The sequence below is a fragment of the Erinaceus europaeus genome, chromosome 15 (assembly GCF_950295315.1).
Source record: "Erinaceus europaeus chromosome 15, mEriEur2.1, whole genome shotgun sequence".
Taxonomy (NCBI): domain Eukaryota; kingdom Metazoa; phylum Chordata; class Mammalia; order Eulipotyphla; family Erinaceidae; genus Erinaceus; species Erinaceus europaeus.
The window spans coordinates 24,432,003-24,448,644 of NC_080176.1; the positions used below are offsets into that span (position 1 = coordinate 24,432,003).

The 16,642-nt window shown below is 43.8% G+C and overlaps 1 protein-coding gene across 5 annotated transcripts in view; it reads right to left on the reverse strand.

Annotated features, from left to right (window-relative positions):
• Positions 1–16,642, reverse strand: part of SMURF1 (SMAD specific E3 ubiquitin protein ligase 1) — an 84,477-nt gene that overhangs the window by 50,469 nt on the left and 17,366 nt on the right. The window contains exons 2-3 of one of the 5 annotated variants that reach the window (XM_060173321.1): positions 14,018–14,228; positions 12,586–12,688 (exon numbers count right to left, since the gene is read on the reverse strand). The exons of the other annotated variants lie outside the window; for them this stretch is intronic. Coding sequence (XP_060029304.1) covers positions 12,586–12,640 — 55 coding nt within the window. The 5' untranslated portion in view covers positions 12,641–12,688; positions 14,018–14,228. The remainder of the gene's footprint in view (positions 1–12,585; positions 12,689–14,017; positions 14,229–16,642) is intronic. 5 annotated transcript variants of the gene reach the window in all.

The window sequence follows — 16,642 nt, forward strand, 5'->3', positions numbered from 1 at the left end:
CGCTGATGATGAGGGTGGTGTCAGAGCAGCTCAGCAACAGGTGCAAAGTCACGCAGTTCTCCTCAGGACTTGAACTGAAGCAACTTGAATTCCTAACTACCATATGCACTGCTTCTTGATGTCTGCTATAGGAGTGACAGATTCTTTTTTTTTTTTTCTTTCCCTCCAGGGTTATTGCTGGGCTCGGTGCCTGCACCATGAATCCACCGCTCCTGGAGGCCATTTTTCCCCCTTTCGTTGCCCTTGTTGTTGTAGCCTCGTTGTGGTTATTACTGCCATTGTTGATGTCGTTCGTGTTCATTGTTGGATAGGACGAAGAGAAGGAGGGGAAGACAGAGGGGGAGAGAAAGATAGACACCTGCAGACCTGCTTCACCGCCCGTGAAGGGACTCCCCTGCAGATGGGGAGCCGGAGGCTTGAACTGGGATCCCTACACCAGTCCCTGCGCTTTGCACCACATGCGGCCAACCCACTGCACTACCGCCCAACCCCCAGGAGTGACAGATTCTGAGTTCTGGTCTCTACTTTTACTACTGTGTGTCACAGCTGGTACCTACAGGCATATCTGCCACACAAGTGGACTCTGAGAAAGGCTCCATCTCCCACTGTAGTTTCTCCCCCACACGCATACGGAACAGTTCATCCCTCTTCCCAACAAGTGCTGAGTGCTGTTCTAACCCTTCACGCCATCTCCATTACTTAAAATGCCTTCCCAGCCCAGCTGTCTATTGCTATCCCATGAAGCTATGCCAAGTTTAAATGTCAGTATCCTCCAACCTCCCTCCAGCCCATCAGATAAAACAAGGCTGCCTGCCCACTATACTCCTGCGATTCTGTTCACCTCCAGCAAAACATGCATTGCAACTGCCTAGTTTTCATCCCCATTTTTTTCCTCCTAGTGTAAGATTTTAGTAAGCAAGGACCACATCTGAAATTTCTCTTTCATTTATTTTTTTTTTGCCTCTAGGGTTATTGCTGGGCTCAGTGCCTGCACCACAAATCCACTACTCCTAGAGGCTATTTTTTCCCCTTCTGTTGCCCTTGTTGTCTTATCATCGTTGTGGCTATTATTATTGTTGTTATTGATGTTGTCGTTGTTGGATAGGACAGAGAGAAATGGAGAGAGGAGGGGAAGACAGAGAGGGGGAGAGAAAGATAGACACCTGCAGAACTGCTTCACCACCTGTAAAGTGACTCTCCTGCAGGTGGGGGCCGGGGGCTCAAACCGGGATCCTTCCGCCAGTTCATGCACTTCACGCCACCTGCGCTTAAATCACTGCTCTACTGCCTGACTCCTTCTCTTTTATTTCTTAAGTATCATCTGCAGCAGAGGGGAAAGCTGTTCATGCACTGCTGTTTTAAGTTGATCAGAGTGTAGATGGCTTCTCTATCAAGATGGAATATCCCAAGGAAGCAAACTAGAAAACATCAAGCGTTGGGGATATTTTAGTCTATCCATACACTACAATAAGCTCTCAAAGCTAAAAACCTATTGCTAAGTTAAACTGTCACTGTGAAATTTTAACATTTATCTCAGTAAGTCCTTTAATGGTCTGAATGTGTACACTGTGAAATGAAGAAAACTCCTCGGCAAACTATTTAAACTATCTGCTAAATGCTGGGAACACAACAAGGTCACAAGAACACATGGAAATAGCCTAAATCCTCGCTGCGGCTATGGGACTCGGAGTAGTAGGGTAGAGCCCATAGAGGGAACTCCTCACACATGTCAAAGAAGACAGTCTTCTCAGAAAACTGAGGTCTAGCCTTAAAAAATACAGAGCATTAAAAAAAAAAAAAATAGAGCTTACACTGAGAGAACCACTTTTTGATTGGATTTGGTTGATTCCTTAGATTCAGACTCATGAGTTTCTGGGAATTCCTTGCACTTAACACAAATAATAACTGGAATTTAACTGTTCATGACACAGAGAAAATTGAATAACAACCTCCAATTGTCCCCAATGGAAGTGATCTTTCAGTTCCATTTGCAGGTCTTTCCTGTGTCGGCCTAGTTACAGGAAGCACATGGTGTGACGCTAGTCTCAGCCTTCCCAAAGTTAATTCCAAAGTGGCATCAAATGGCATTTCTGAAGAAGAGAGTTTAGTTTATCCTTAAAACTATCTCACTTCTCTTATCAATAACTACACTAGGGCAATGAGAGACCACATTACTCACCTCAGCTGCAAACTTAATTGCTTCTACCTACTTTGCCCCAGAAAATATGTGACAAGTATTCCAGAAGTGTGAAAAAGACAAAAAGTGAGGCTGTTGATCTAATTTGCCTATGTGAGAACACTTTCAGAAATTATTCTTTTTTTTTAAGTCATTTCTAAACTCACTTAAAAGTTGAAGGAAACTGTGTGTGTGTGTGTGTGTGTGTGTGTGTGTGTGTGTGTGTGTGTGTGTGCGCGTGCGCGCGCGCATGTGTGTATGTGTGTTGGGGGGTGGCGCACCCAGTTAAGCACACATAGTACTAAGTACAAGGACCTGCCCAAGGATCAGGGTTTAAGCCCCTGGCTCCCCACCTGCATGGGGGGACACTTCACAAGAGGCGAAGCAGGTCTGCAGGTATCTACTTTCTCTTTACCTCTCTTCCCTCCTCTCTCAATTGCTCTCTGGCCTATCCAATAAAAAATGGAAAACATGGCCGCCAGGAGCAGTGGATTTGTAGTGCCAGCACCGAGCCCCAGTGATAACGGGGGGTAGGGGGTACAAACTGAGCAGACCCAAGAGCCCCCAGTGGACCCACAGGCCTCAGAACACTCGGTCATTGTGCTGAGCGAGGCCTGAATAACTGGCCCATGCCAGGCATTCCCTGTTACACCCTTGCACTCAAGACTTCCAATTGTGGGGGAGGAGAAACCACCAATATGATTTCTCATCCTAACAGAATCATTCCTTTGATAAGGACTAAAAGACAACATAGAAAAAAGCAAATCTTTAGGGAGTTGAGCAGTAGCACAGCGGGTTAAGCACAGGAGGTGGCACAAAGTGCAAGGACCGAAGTAATGATCCTAGTTTAAGCCCTCGGTTCCCCACCTACAGGGGAGTCACTTCACAAGCGGTGAAGCAGATCTGCAGGTATCTATCTTTCTCTCCCCTGTCTTCCCCTCCTCTCTCTATTTCTCTCTGTCCTATACAACAACAACATCAATAACAACAATAATAATTACAAAAATAAAGCAATAAGAGCAACAAAAGGGAATAAATAAATGTTAAAAAAAAAAAAAGCGAATCTTTAAAGCTGTTCACGAGTCCAGATGTCCACGTACACCCAGGGAATGGTGTGCAGAAGATCCTGTCTGGGTTGTATCAATGCATCTAGATCTGTAGCCTTTATTCATGGACCCTTCTGTCAGCCCCAAGCCTCAATATCCCAGACTTCTGGATGACCTCCTCAGATGGTGACCTGGGACACAGCTAGATATCTGTGATCAGATATGCAAATCTCTGGGAACAGAGCTATGTCAGAAAGTTTTATGTGAAGTGGCCATATTACCCGATCGTGACATTGCTTAGAAAAAGAAGAGCAGGTGGTGGCATACCTGGTGGAACACACACATTACCAAGCACAAGGATGGGCTGGGGTTCAGAGTCTCGGTCCCTACTTGCAGGGGGCAAGAGGGGGATTTTCACAATTAGTGAATCAGAGCTGCATGTCTCTATCTACCTGCCTCTTCTCTCTCAATTTCTCTCTGTTCCTATCAAAAAGAAAAAAGAAAAAAAGGGGGGGGTGGTTGCTAAGAGTGGTAGACTCACTGTGCAGGGGCCAAGCCACAGCAACAACCCTATTGGCGATAACAATAATAATAACTATTATTATTTTCAAAGGGTACTGTTAGTACTTTTCCCAGAACAATGGGTGTAACAAGTAGGAAGCACGGTAACTGCAGAATATGCCTCTGAGATAAACGTTTTCAAGTTCCAAGAGGCATTCCCACTGTTGTAGAGGAGCCAAAACATGCAGTAGGCCACCTCCTACTAGGCATGCTGTTTAATAATGGCAGCACAACAGCACCCGAGGAGAAAAGAAAGTTAACATTTGAATCCGATGTTTTTCCAATGGTCTAATGCAGGCACTGAAAGCATTACCACCCGTCCAAGATTTGAAAAGGACACGGCAGCATTATCCATCAGATGCGCAGCACCTGCCAGGCTTTTCTGTTCTGCCAGTTGTTAATGACACAACTGCAAGTCCAAAGTAATCTTGTCACTTTAAGTTCAGGAGGAGGTAATAAAGAAAGGACCGTGGATGGATTTAGAGTCTCCAGGATAAACAAATCTGTGATGTCATCTGTAATTCAGAAGAGCCTGAGTCTCCTAACATACTAAGAAGTCCATTTGAAGGAACTGAAAGTGAGTCTATACATTTGGGAATAGGCTGTTTTAAGGGCTGTGGTCTCTATGAACCCATGTCCTCTCCTCACCTAGCCCACACTGCTCTGATGCTGAGGCCCGAGCAGCCCTGGGCTCCGTCTCCCACACCCAGAGAGGGTTAAGCGCCCTCTCAACTTCTGCCAACATGAAGTCCTAAGGAGAAGCTGAAAGATGAGAAAGGGCTTCCTCTTTTCCTACGTCTTCATCACTCCAGCAGCAGCTAGATTTCCAAGTACAAAAATTTACCCACAAACAGACCAGATGTGTAAAATATTGCCTATTCATTGCTGCATCAAGAAAATGCAAGATGCCTTACATGCCCACCAAAGAGGGTCATCTCATCCAACAAAAGCAAGGCAAGAATGGAAGGAGGAGGCAACCAAAACAAGGACATAAGACTTACAGAAGACAAGTAGCAAAACAGAAGTTCTGCCTTTTTCCAGCAATTACATAAATGTAGATACATTAGACTCTTCAATTAAAAGGCAAAGTTGACAGAAAGAACAGTAAAATATGACTCCACTGGGAGTCGGGTGGTAGCGCAGCGGGTTAAGCGCACGTGGCGCAAAGCGCAAGGACTAGCATAAGGATCCTGGTTCGAGCCCCCGGCTCCCCACCTGCAGGGGAGTCGCTTCACAGGCGGTGAAGCAGGTCTGCAGGTGTCTGTCTTTCTCTTCCCCTCTCAGTCTTCCCCTCCTCTCTCCATTTCTCTCTGTCCTATCCAAAAACAACGATATCAGTAACAAAAAAAAAATATATATATATATGACTCCACTATATGCTCTCTATAAGAAACTTGTTTTAGGTCTAAATACAAAAATAAGTTGAAAGTGAAAAGATAGTCCATACTAACTGTAACTGAAGACAACTAGAATGGACATACTAATATCACATAAACAGGCTTTAAAACAAAAATAATAATAATTATAAAAGGGACAAAGACTTTACCTAATGACAAAAGTGTGGATTCACTATAAAGCTATAACAAGTACATGTGCACTTAATAATGGAACCTCAAATCTATGAACGAAAAACTGACAGAACTGAGGGAGAAACAGGAAGTTCCATAATCACAGCTGGAGCCATCAACACTCCACTTGAAATAATGAGAACAAGTAGATGAAACAGTAAGGAAATGAAAGACCATATAAGACTATATAAGCCAACTAAGCTTAACACACACTTACAAAACTTCACTCAACAATACCAGGAATCATGTTTCTTCTCAAAAGCATGTAGGACATTTATTTCCAGGGTAGACTATATATACTACGTCACAAAAACCTGAAGTCATATCTTTTCCAACCACAGTAGAATGAAACTGCAAGTCAATAAGCAGAATCTAGGATTCACAGGCATGTTGAAAGTGTCACATTTAAAAAGAAAAATGAGGGAGTCGGGCTGTAGCGCAGCGGGTTAAGCGCAGGTGGCGCAAAGCACAAGGACCGGCATCAGGATCCCGGTTCGAACCCCGGCTCCCCACCTACAAGGGAGTCGCTTCACAGGCGGTGAAGCTGGTCTGCAGGTGTCTATCTTTCTCTCCTCCTCTCTGTCTTCCCCTCCTCTCTCCATTTCTCTCTGTCCTATCCAACAACGACAACAACAATAATAACTACAACAATAAAACAACAAGGGCAACAAAAGGGAATAAATAAATTAAATAAATTTAAAAAAAATTTTTTTTAATAAAAAATAAAAAGAAAAATGAGTCAAGAAAAATTACAAGGTAAATCAGAAAATGCTTTGATATTAAGAGAAAGTGAAGGGAACTTATCACTAAAAAATCAACATATGATATTTATAGGCCAAGGGGACAATGTGATATCTGAATTGATGTGGTGACTTATTACTTTGGATTAGGAAAATGGTCTCTTAATTGCACCAAGAGCACACACGACACAATTTTAATTTCCATCAAAAGAAAAATCTTATGTGCATGAAAAGATACCATCAAGAAAGTGAGAAAAATTAAGTGGAAAAAAAAACCCCACAGAATAGGTAAGATATTTGGAAGTTATATGTAATAAGGCTGTAGAATCTAGAATATACAACAAACTCCTACAACTCAACAAAAGGCATTTCTCAAAAGATTCACAAATAGCCAATAAGCACATGGAAAAGAAATTAACAACATTAATCATTAGGGAAATTCAAATCAAAGTCACAAATACCATCTTACAACCACTAGAATGGTTTTAGTGGTCATTTTTTTTTTTTAAATAAGAAAATGGAGAAATTAGAGCTCTTGTGCTGGTGGATAATACAAATTTGAATACAGAATTCCATATGACACCGCATTTATACTTAGAGGGATACAACCAGAAGTACTCAACATGGATGTTCACACAAAACCTCGTACATTTATGAATGTTCACAGCAATTTTCACAATCACCAAAACTTGGGAACAACCCAAATGCCCATTAACTGATGAATAAACAAAATGTAACATATCTATATAATGAAGTTATATCCATTAGATAGATTTATATAGTTTATATAAAAAAGTATTTATGTAAAAATTGAGATAACAGATTGATGCATACTATGAGTGAACCCTGAAAATATTTTGCCAAGTTAAGTCGAACACAACAGGTGTAGACTGTATGACTGCATTTTTTTTTTAATGAAATATCCAGGATAGGCAAATCCACAGAGGAAGAAAGACAGGTGATTGCCAAAGTCACCATGGGGGAGTGGAGCAACTGGGGGTGATGGAAATATCCCTGAGTTAAGATACAATATAGGGAATATACTAAAGGTCACTGGGGAATTTTCTCTCAATTATGGAAAGATTTCCAAGATACATTATTCAATGAAAAAGGCAAGGGACTGGGGAGACAGCATAATGGTTCTGCAAAGAAAACTTCCATGTCTCAGGCCATGAGGCCCCAGGTTCAATCTCCAGCACCAAAACACACCAGAGCTGCACAGTGCTCTGGTTTCTCTCGGTATCTCTTTCAGTCTTCCCTTTCTCTCTGTCTCTCCTTTTCTATGTGAAAAGTCAGTCCAAAGTGGTAAAACCCCAATAAAGGAGAAAATAAAAATGGGAAAAAAAAGGAAGGGGTGGGGAGAGTACAGATCCAAGAAGGATGACAGAAGACGTAGTGGGGGGTGTATTGTTATATGGAAAACTGGGGAATGTTATGCACGTACAAACTATTGTATTTACTGTTGAATGTAAAACATTAATTCCCCAATAAAGAAATTAAAAAAAAAAAAAGGTTCAATCCCCAGCACTTACCATAAGCCAGAGCCAAGCTGTGCTCTGGTCTCTCTTTTTCTTTCTCCCCACTCCCATGTATATGTAATTTTAAATATATATATATTTAAAATAAAACTTAATGGAGAGAAGGGTAGAGGAAGAATATACAAGAATTTTTACCTATTTTTGCAAAAAATAAAAAATAAATTATAGTGAGCAGACTGCCTCTGGGGAGAACTTGAAGGCAGGGGCGGTGTAAAGGGTCAGCTTGTACAGCCTGCATGTTGCACCAGGTATGTACCACCCACCCCAAAACCAGACTAACCTTTCCAAAAGTCAGTATTTAAATAAAGCACCAGTTAGACAATGAAGTCACGCCCAAGGGAAGGAAGGCCACTGATCCACACTGGGGGCTTAAATCATCGCAAGTGAGATTTGATGTGTGTTTATCTAACAGTGACAGATACTGGAATGTTTTTTAAGTATCCCATCTATTTTCCAATTAAAGCTATATAAACAGTGTGGTCTTACATAACAGAATGGAAAGGCCATCTGAGTAAGTGGCAACAGGGCAGACCCCAGGATAAGCAACACTAGCCAGCAAGCAGTCTACAAGACCCTGACTCATAACAAGAATAGCTGGGCTCTTCCTTCCCCTCCACTGAGTCCCCACAGGGCGCTTAGACAGATGAGAGGCATTCTCCAGCTTCATCAAAATGAGTCTAAAAACCCTTTTCTTTTCTTTTCTTTTCTTTTTCCTTACTCATTTATTTGACAGAGACAGAAATTGAGAGAGAAGGCAAAGAGACACCTGCAACACTGCTTCACCACTTGCGAAGCTTTCTCCCTATAGGGGGGCTGGGGGCCACCAGGTCCTTGTTCACTGTAACATGTGTGCCCAAGCACCCACAACAGCGGACACCCCTCTGCTGCTCCCCCTCCTGTTCCAAAATTCCACCAGCTGCCACACCCCCCAACTGTAATGTAGCAGTTAATACAGAAGTCCTCTCTCACCCTCCATCACTCCCAGTGACACACCAACATGATCAATCCTCCCTCCTTTTCCCCAGGCCCCTCAGACTCCCATTTCCCATTTCCCATTTCTGCCTGACCACCATATTCTCCCCGTTAAGTTCATTGCAGCGGCAGCACTTTCCAAGACAACTGGAGTGAGTGAGAGCCAGTCCCTCCTGACTTGTCTTCATTTCTAGAGTGGGGAGGGGACACCCCAAACTGGAAGCACCACACAGCAGCAGCTTTTTTACTGGGTGACTTAATTTAAGGAAGTATTCTATGAAACCTCTGAAGAAAATCTAAATTTAGATCACTGTCTTTCACCACTGATGCCAGTCTCCCAGCTAGGCCACCCACATGCACAGTGGTGTAGTGGAAGGAAAAAACAACATTAAAATACATACAAATGTGTCATCACTGAGGGAAGTAAACTGGCACTACTCAGCCCAATACAACGCCCTTCTGGCCCCCCAACAGCTCAGTTCTCATTAAAGGAGAAGTGACCTACCCAAACACTTTAGGAAAAGAAGCAGAAACACAGAGGACAGGACTACCCTCTACATACCAGCATGTCCTAACTGGGACGCAGAGGTACTGAAATCAACACACTGTCTGAAAGAGTTTTCGAACAATGAGCCAGGTAGGAAGGGGATCCGTGGACAGACTTCCTAACACCATTCCCCTAATACCTCAATCCTCTCAAATGACTCAACCTTCGATTCCAGATGAGAAGTGACATGGGAAAGCATGTGACTTGAAACTAAAGACAGTTAACAGGAACATACTGTCCTTTTTCAAATATTTATTTTTAATTGATTTTTTAATTGCCACCAGGGTTATCACTGGGTCCCGATCCCAGGACTACAAGTCTGACACTCCAGTGGCCCTTTCTCCCTTTCCTCTTCTTTTCTTTCCTGTTTCTTTTCCTTTCTCTTTCTTCTTTGATAGAACAGAAAGAAATTAAGATAGATGGGGAGATAGGGAGAAAGACCAGATAACTGCAGACCTGCTTTATCGTTCATGAAGCACCCCCCCCCCAAAGGTAGGGACCAGGAACTCAAACCTGGGTCCTTGTGCATGATGACATGTGAGCACAACCACCTGGTCCCCAAGATTGATTTATGACAATGGGGTAGGAGAGAGAAAACCACAGCACCATCATTATGGCACATCTGTTGCTGGGGATCCAATTTAGAACCTCATGCTTGAGACTGTAACAGCTAATCCACTGTGCCACCCCTTCTAGGCCATTCTTTGTATGTGTGGTTTTTTTAAAACCTTGAAGAGTAAGGCTGATCAATGTAAAAGCCTTTTTTTGTTTGTTTTTAAAGATCTATTTTGGGGACCAGGTGGTGGCACACCCGGTTAAGTACACATAGGACTATGCACACAGTCCAGCACAAGGACCAGGGTTCGAGCTCCCACTCCCCACCTGCAGTGGGGATGGACGCTTTCTGAGCGGTGAAACAGGTCTGCAGGTGTCTCTCTTCCTATCTCCTCCTCCCCTCTCAATTTCGCTCTGTCCTATCAAATAAAATGGGGGGGAGGGGAATGGCTGCCTGGAGCAGTGGATATGTAGTGCTGGCCCCAAGCCCCAGCAATAACCCTGGTGGCAAAACAAACAAAACAAACAAACAAAAAAATCCTGGGAGAAGAGAGGTCAGAGCACCACTCAGCAGTGCTGGAGGTGGAATGTGGACCCTGGGGGCAGCATCTTCTGTTTAAACATGCTGTGCTACTTCTCAGCCCTAAAAAGTCAACATTTTCAATTCCCAATGTAAGATAAAATCGTTACATATGATTTTTAAGGTATGATGTATTACATATGAGAGAGTTTCAGAAGACAGAGAGACCAACCAGAGCACCACTCTGGCACATGTGCTGGGGATTGAACCAGGAGCCTTTGGCACACAAGTCTCATGCTCTACCAGTTGTGAGCTATTTCGCCCACCACACTACTACATGTAGTTTCTTAATAACATTTAACAGCCCTGTCCTACTTTATATTCCCAAACCGGCTCAACTGTGCAGGCCCTAGCTGTGGACAGACTCCAGCAGATAACTAGCGTACAGAGATTTCCTCTGTGCTTTCAGACTCCCCACTCCCAGTCAGCTGGGAAACACTCCCAGATTCTTCGTGTGGAAGTCAAGCTCAGTCCTGATAAACACTCAGCCCAGGAAATGCCTTGGATCACAGACCACTTAGAATACTGACTTTGTCCCGTCCCAAGAGGTCATTGCAAACTTAGTTTGGTAGGCGGTTCAGGCAGTTTTACACTTTCACGAAAACCTCCTGGAACACTGCTGAGAGATAAAATCATAGCAGTCTAGGAGCTAGACAAACGGTGGAGGGAAGCACCACACCCCAAGACAAGCGCCTCCAACTTCAGGGGAAAACTCCAGTCCACGCATGCTCCCACCATGTCTGCCTCCTGTGAGAGCAAGGGAGCAGCCACCTGGGGCCACTCGCTGATGCCACCTAGGGAGTTGCTCATGCTGTAGTCAACAATGACACCAGACGCGATGAGCTTCAGTGCTTCTGAGTGTGAGTGTTCTGGGCCCTGTTCTACAACAAAAAGGCTGACTCAATCACGCCGATATCAATAGTCCATATTTTTCATATAGTCATGATTTTTGCATGATCTCTCTTGTGCTTTTCGGACAACCACCAGTGTTATAATCATAAACTTGGTTTATGAGATCAAAGGCTGATGAATGTGGAACCACAAAATGCTCTCTCAAAGTGACAATAAGCCTCATGATTCTAAATAGAAAGTCAGATCTTTGCCCAGAGCAAAAGGGGTCGGGGGATTAGAGATCCAGGGAGAACAGCCACTCTCTGCACTGCTAATTGTCTGAGTCATAGGGCCGCTAGGGCCATTTCTCTCTATGTTGCCACCCTTGAAGTGACTGAATTCTAGGATGGGGGTGGGGGACTCAAATTGAATGGTGTCAAGTGGAAAGAGTAATCTGGAGACAAAAGAGAACTAGACTCAGGAGCAATATTTAAATCAGCTTCTACAGAAAGACACTAACCACCAACACAAAGTGGATCAATGTGAGTCCACCACCAAGGTGCTCTCAGAGAAACCAGTTCTGCCAGACACCAGGCAGCAGCTGGGGGCTGAGGAACTTCATTCATTCCAATCATTCCCAGCAACTTGCCAAAGCCTGGGGTTGTCTGAGGCTTGAAGATGAGCCGCCTGCTTGGCCTGAGACCACTGGGATGAGCCAGAACCAGGACAGGGCCTCCAGTCTCCCAAATGAGGCCAGGGACTGTACCTACCTCTTAAACTTACAGAACAGAGGTCGACATGAAAACTCATGCAAAGTGTCTGACTGCGAGGATGCTTGGCAAACAGTACAAGTCTCAACCTTTTGGCAAACAGCTTATGATTCCTGCCCCAAAGTCCTTCCAGGCCTTGGGCAGCAAAGCTGGATGCAAAATCCAAGTCAGTCCTACCCTACAACTCCCCACAACTCAGTCTCAATGCTGGAGTTACGCAGACTAGTGTGAACCCTGGTTTCAACCCAAGCCTGACCCTGACCCATACTGTAATTCTAGTCCTAAAGAGAAAAGGGAAAAAGCCAGAGGACAGAACAGTACCCCAAAGAATTATTCCAGTCAACTTGCTTGATCTGGGGCTACATTTTACCAAGCTGTCCAACATCACTAAGTACCGGTAGCATTTATACAGAGATCCAATTGCCTCTAGTTGGAATATTTTCCCAAGAGCCAAGCTAGGATCTGATGGTAGCTTTGCAACAACATGCAGAGCAGGTAGCAAACAGCAGGAGTTCCTCAGGTCTCTCCTCTTCTGATGTCCACGGACTTGCCAAACCAGCACATAGTAGTTACTCAATAAAAGGCACACCGGGCATAGGAACAAGCACAGCAGTGGAACAGTCTGTTACTCTGTGAAGGGGCCGTACTTATCCTGTCAGGCCTTGGACTGCTCAATGACCCCAAGCACACACTCTTCCTACCTTCTGGTCCTCCCCACGGACAGAAGGTGGCAACACCAGGGCTGGCATCCGGCATACTTGAGTCCCTGGGTTTATTCTTTGGTGCAGTATAAAAAATAGTATTCTAATACAAAAAAAAAAATACTATGAGTCATAATGTTAAAGAATCAAGCCTTTTTAGATTAATAAAGTGTGTGGTCCAGAGGTGGCACAGGATAAAACACTGGATTCTCAACCTTGAGGTCCCAAGTTCAACCCCCGGCAGCACATGTACCAGAGTGATGTCTGGTTCTTTCTCTCCTCCTATCATTCTCATGAATAAATAAATTCTTTAAAAAAAAAAAGAAAGAGGGAGTCGGGCTGTAGCGCAGCGGGTTAAGCGCACGTGGCGCAAAGCACAAGGACCAGCCTAAGGATCCCGGTTCGAACCCCGGCTCACCACCTGCAGGGGAGTCGCTTCACAGGCGGTGAAGCAGGTCTGCAGGTGTCTGTCTTACTCTCCCCCTCTCTATCTTCCCCTCCTCTCTCCATTTCTCTCTGTCCTATCCAACAACGACAACAACAATAATAGCTACAACGATAAAACAACAAGGGCAACAAAAGGGAATAAATAAATTAAAAAAAAAAAAGAAAGAAAGAAAGAAAGAAGTGCTTATTTCTCTTTTATATCTTTTTCTTTTTTATTTAATTTTTTTAATATATTTATTTATGTTCCCTTTTGTTGCCCTTGTTGTTTAATATTGTTGTGGTTATTGATGTCGTTATTGTTGGATAGGACAGAGAGAAATGGAGAGAGGAGGGGAAGATAGAGAGGGGGAGAGAAAGACAGACACCAGCAAACCTGCTTCACCGCTTGTGAAGCGACTTCCCTGCAAGTGGGGAGCTGGGGGCTCGAACCAGGGTTAAGTGCCATGTGTGCTTAACCCACTGCACCACCACCCAACTCCCTGTATCTTTTTCTTTGAGTGCCACAGTTCAAACCCAAGAACTCATATATTCTCCTTTATGCTTTTCAATATGCTTTTCAATAGTCCTTTAAAAAAGCTATACAGAAAGGTATGCTGCATCTGTGTAATAATTACACACTGGTGTAAAATGTTTCTCTGGGATTTAATTTAAATTATCTTTTTCTTCATTGAGTGCCCTTTTGCCCTTTAACAAACTAGCAGAGTAGTACCATTCAAATGTTGTGCATTTCACAGCTGTTAAGAAATCGGCCACATCAATTAGGAGAGGGCAAGAAGATGTAAAAGCTAACAAACCTGGCAGGTTCACTCCCGGCTATCACTTCACATCAGCACAGGCTGATGTGGGGAGAGGCATCATTTTGGGACCCCGGCTGGGTTCAGGGGGCCCCAGGGCAGACAGTCTCTCCCAGCTTCAGTCCCCTCCCTCCTCCCAGGGTGTTAATCATCTCTCCCACTTCAAGAGCCAGAAACAGCTGGAGGCCCACCTAGGTGTCCGGTGGATGGGAGACGCTGAAGGGTACATGGACATCTTCAAGCAGCTCTGGAGACACAGAAGCAGAGCACCCTGTCTCTGTCAGGAGAGAGCGCAGGGTATGCAGCTGTGCACAGTGTGCTACCAATCTGTGTTAAAGAGCAAGAGAGGAGGAGGGAGGGAAGGACATCTTTGGAAGAATGTTGGAGAACCTGGTTCCTGCTCTGGAGACAGGGCGGTTGACAAGCAGAAAGGGAGACATTTTTAATGGATATGCTTTTATATAATATGCAAAAATTATCTATTTTAAAACTCTAAAATAATCAAGTAGTGATGTACACACTTCAAATTAATGAGCTGGATTCTTTTTCTGAATTAAGTCCAATCTATTCTTATATAAGAAACACCAAGTCCTTGACTCATACTGCCTGAAATTAAACACCTAGAGTAACACTGACATAACCATATCCTCTGTAAAGGCTGCCAAGATCCTGGCCCGGCTTGCTCTCAATATAAGCATCACTGCTGCATAGGTGATGAGAGAGAATACTTAGTCAATGAACAGTCTACTTTTAGAAATACTGTGTTGTCATTATTTCAGTGCAGGTACCATTTTCTCAAGTGAAAATCCTTTCTGAAAATAAAAAACGCCTTTTAACTGCTAAGCTGAATTCCAAACAAAATAGAGAAAACAGCCCCTCCTGGGTTTCCAAAAAGAAGACAACAGAGCTGGGGAGACAGCATAATGGTTCTGCAAAAGACTTCCATGCCTATGGTCTGGGAGGTGGCACAGTGGATAAAACAATGGACTCTCAAGCATGAGGTCCTGAGTTCAATCCCTGGCAACACATGCACCAGTGATATCTAGTGTGTTCTCATCATTCTCTCCTTTTCACTCTCTCTCTCCCCTATCCCTCTCATTAAAAAAAAAAAACCTTCCATGCCTGAGGCAGTGAGATTCCAGATCAATCCCCAGCACCACCATAAGCCAGAGCTGAAAAGTGCTCTGGTGTCTCTCTCTCTCTCTCTTTAAAATAAAATCAATAAAACACTTTAGAGAGAGAGAACCACACTGCTACCACATCAGAATGTGGAATGTAGGCACACAGCCTTCTCCATGCTCCAACGCTAGTATGTTTAAGCATTTCCATCCAGGTGTATGAGGCGGCAGCAGCCAGACGGATGACAAGGTTACCCAACAGCGTGTCCCAGAGCTTGTCTTAGACAATGGCAGAACCCTGCTGCCGCCGTTCACCTGATGAAGTCAAGGGTCACGTCGCCAAAAGGACACCTACAATTCACTCTCATCTTACTGTTGCTCAAGAGCTACAATGCAACACCCACAGGTATGGGACTCCAGTGAAGAATCCACTGCCACAAGCGGCCTTCCCTGGGCCGGCAGATAAGAGGTGTTATCCTAAGCAAGCTTCCTGTCAACCATTTGGATTGTCCTCAAAGGTTCTGGGCACTTATCATTTCACCCACCTTTGGCTTCCGAATAGATTTATTCAACCACTGTCAGTAATTTCCAAAAACTTTTCAATTTTCTCTCTTAGTCACTAAACAAAGCAAATAACCAGTCTCCAGGCCTATCCTGGATCTTACAAAACCCATTATTGAGCCTAACAGAATGAATCAGTAATTATTAAATTGCCAACGCTGCACCAGGAATCTAAACCCATGGTAAGCTTAAGATAAAAAACAAAAAATGAAAAGAAACTTTAGCTCACATTGGGCTGTGTTCAAACTGAAGACAGACGGCACTGATCTGTGCGTATGCCAACAGTTTCCAGGACTCTCAAGTCAGAGGCAGCCTTAATGCCACCGAGCACCGCTATCAAGATGCTGTTGTGCACTGGCTGACATCACAGTCATGTCACTGTCGCCAGTATTTGTTCTGTACATGAAATGATGTGTGACTTTCCATCAAAGTCATCTAGTGTTCGCTGGAGTTTGACTATGACAGCACTAGCTACCATGTACTGAACACTCTGTGTACTAGGTGTTGTCTGGGGTGACCTCATTCTATGCCCACAGCCCTCAAGGTGGCTCCACTTTGCCCTGTTTTTATAACTGAAGAATCGAAGACCTGAGGGCACTTGTCCAGCCCTTAACCACGCATCTCACTGACTCCACAGAAAAAACACAGTGGGTCTGAGCGCCAAGCATCCCAAGGACCACGGTCCAAAGCTCAACGAAGCATCTTCAAAGATGTTTATCATAGACAAAGAAGTGAAAATGCAGAGTTCCAAATATTAAGCAGGGATATATTTATTCAAAGCCTTTATTATAGGGAAAGGTTAGTAGTCATCATTTGTCTTATGTTACATCATGCTCTAATTTCAAATTTCTTTTCATCCCACGAATTCAATTGACAGATAACACATTTTTCTTTTCTAAGATATATTTATTTACTTTGGAGACAGAGAAATTGAAAAGGAAGAGGGAGACAGAGAAGGAGAAAGAAAGAGATACTTGCCACATTGTTTCACTGCTCCTAAAGCTTCCCCTTGCAGGTGGGGATTGAGGACTTGCTCTGTAATGTGTGTGTACTCAACCAGGTGCACCACCACCTGGCCCTTATGTTTTTCTTTCTTAAAAGAACCTTACTAACTCTAGAGAAATGAGGCAAAAAAAA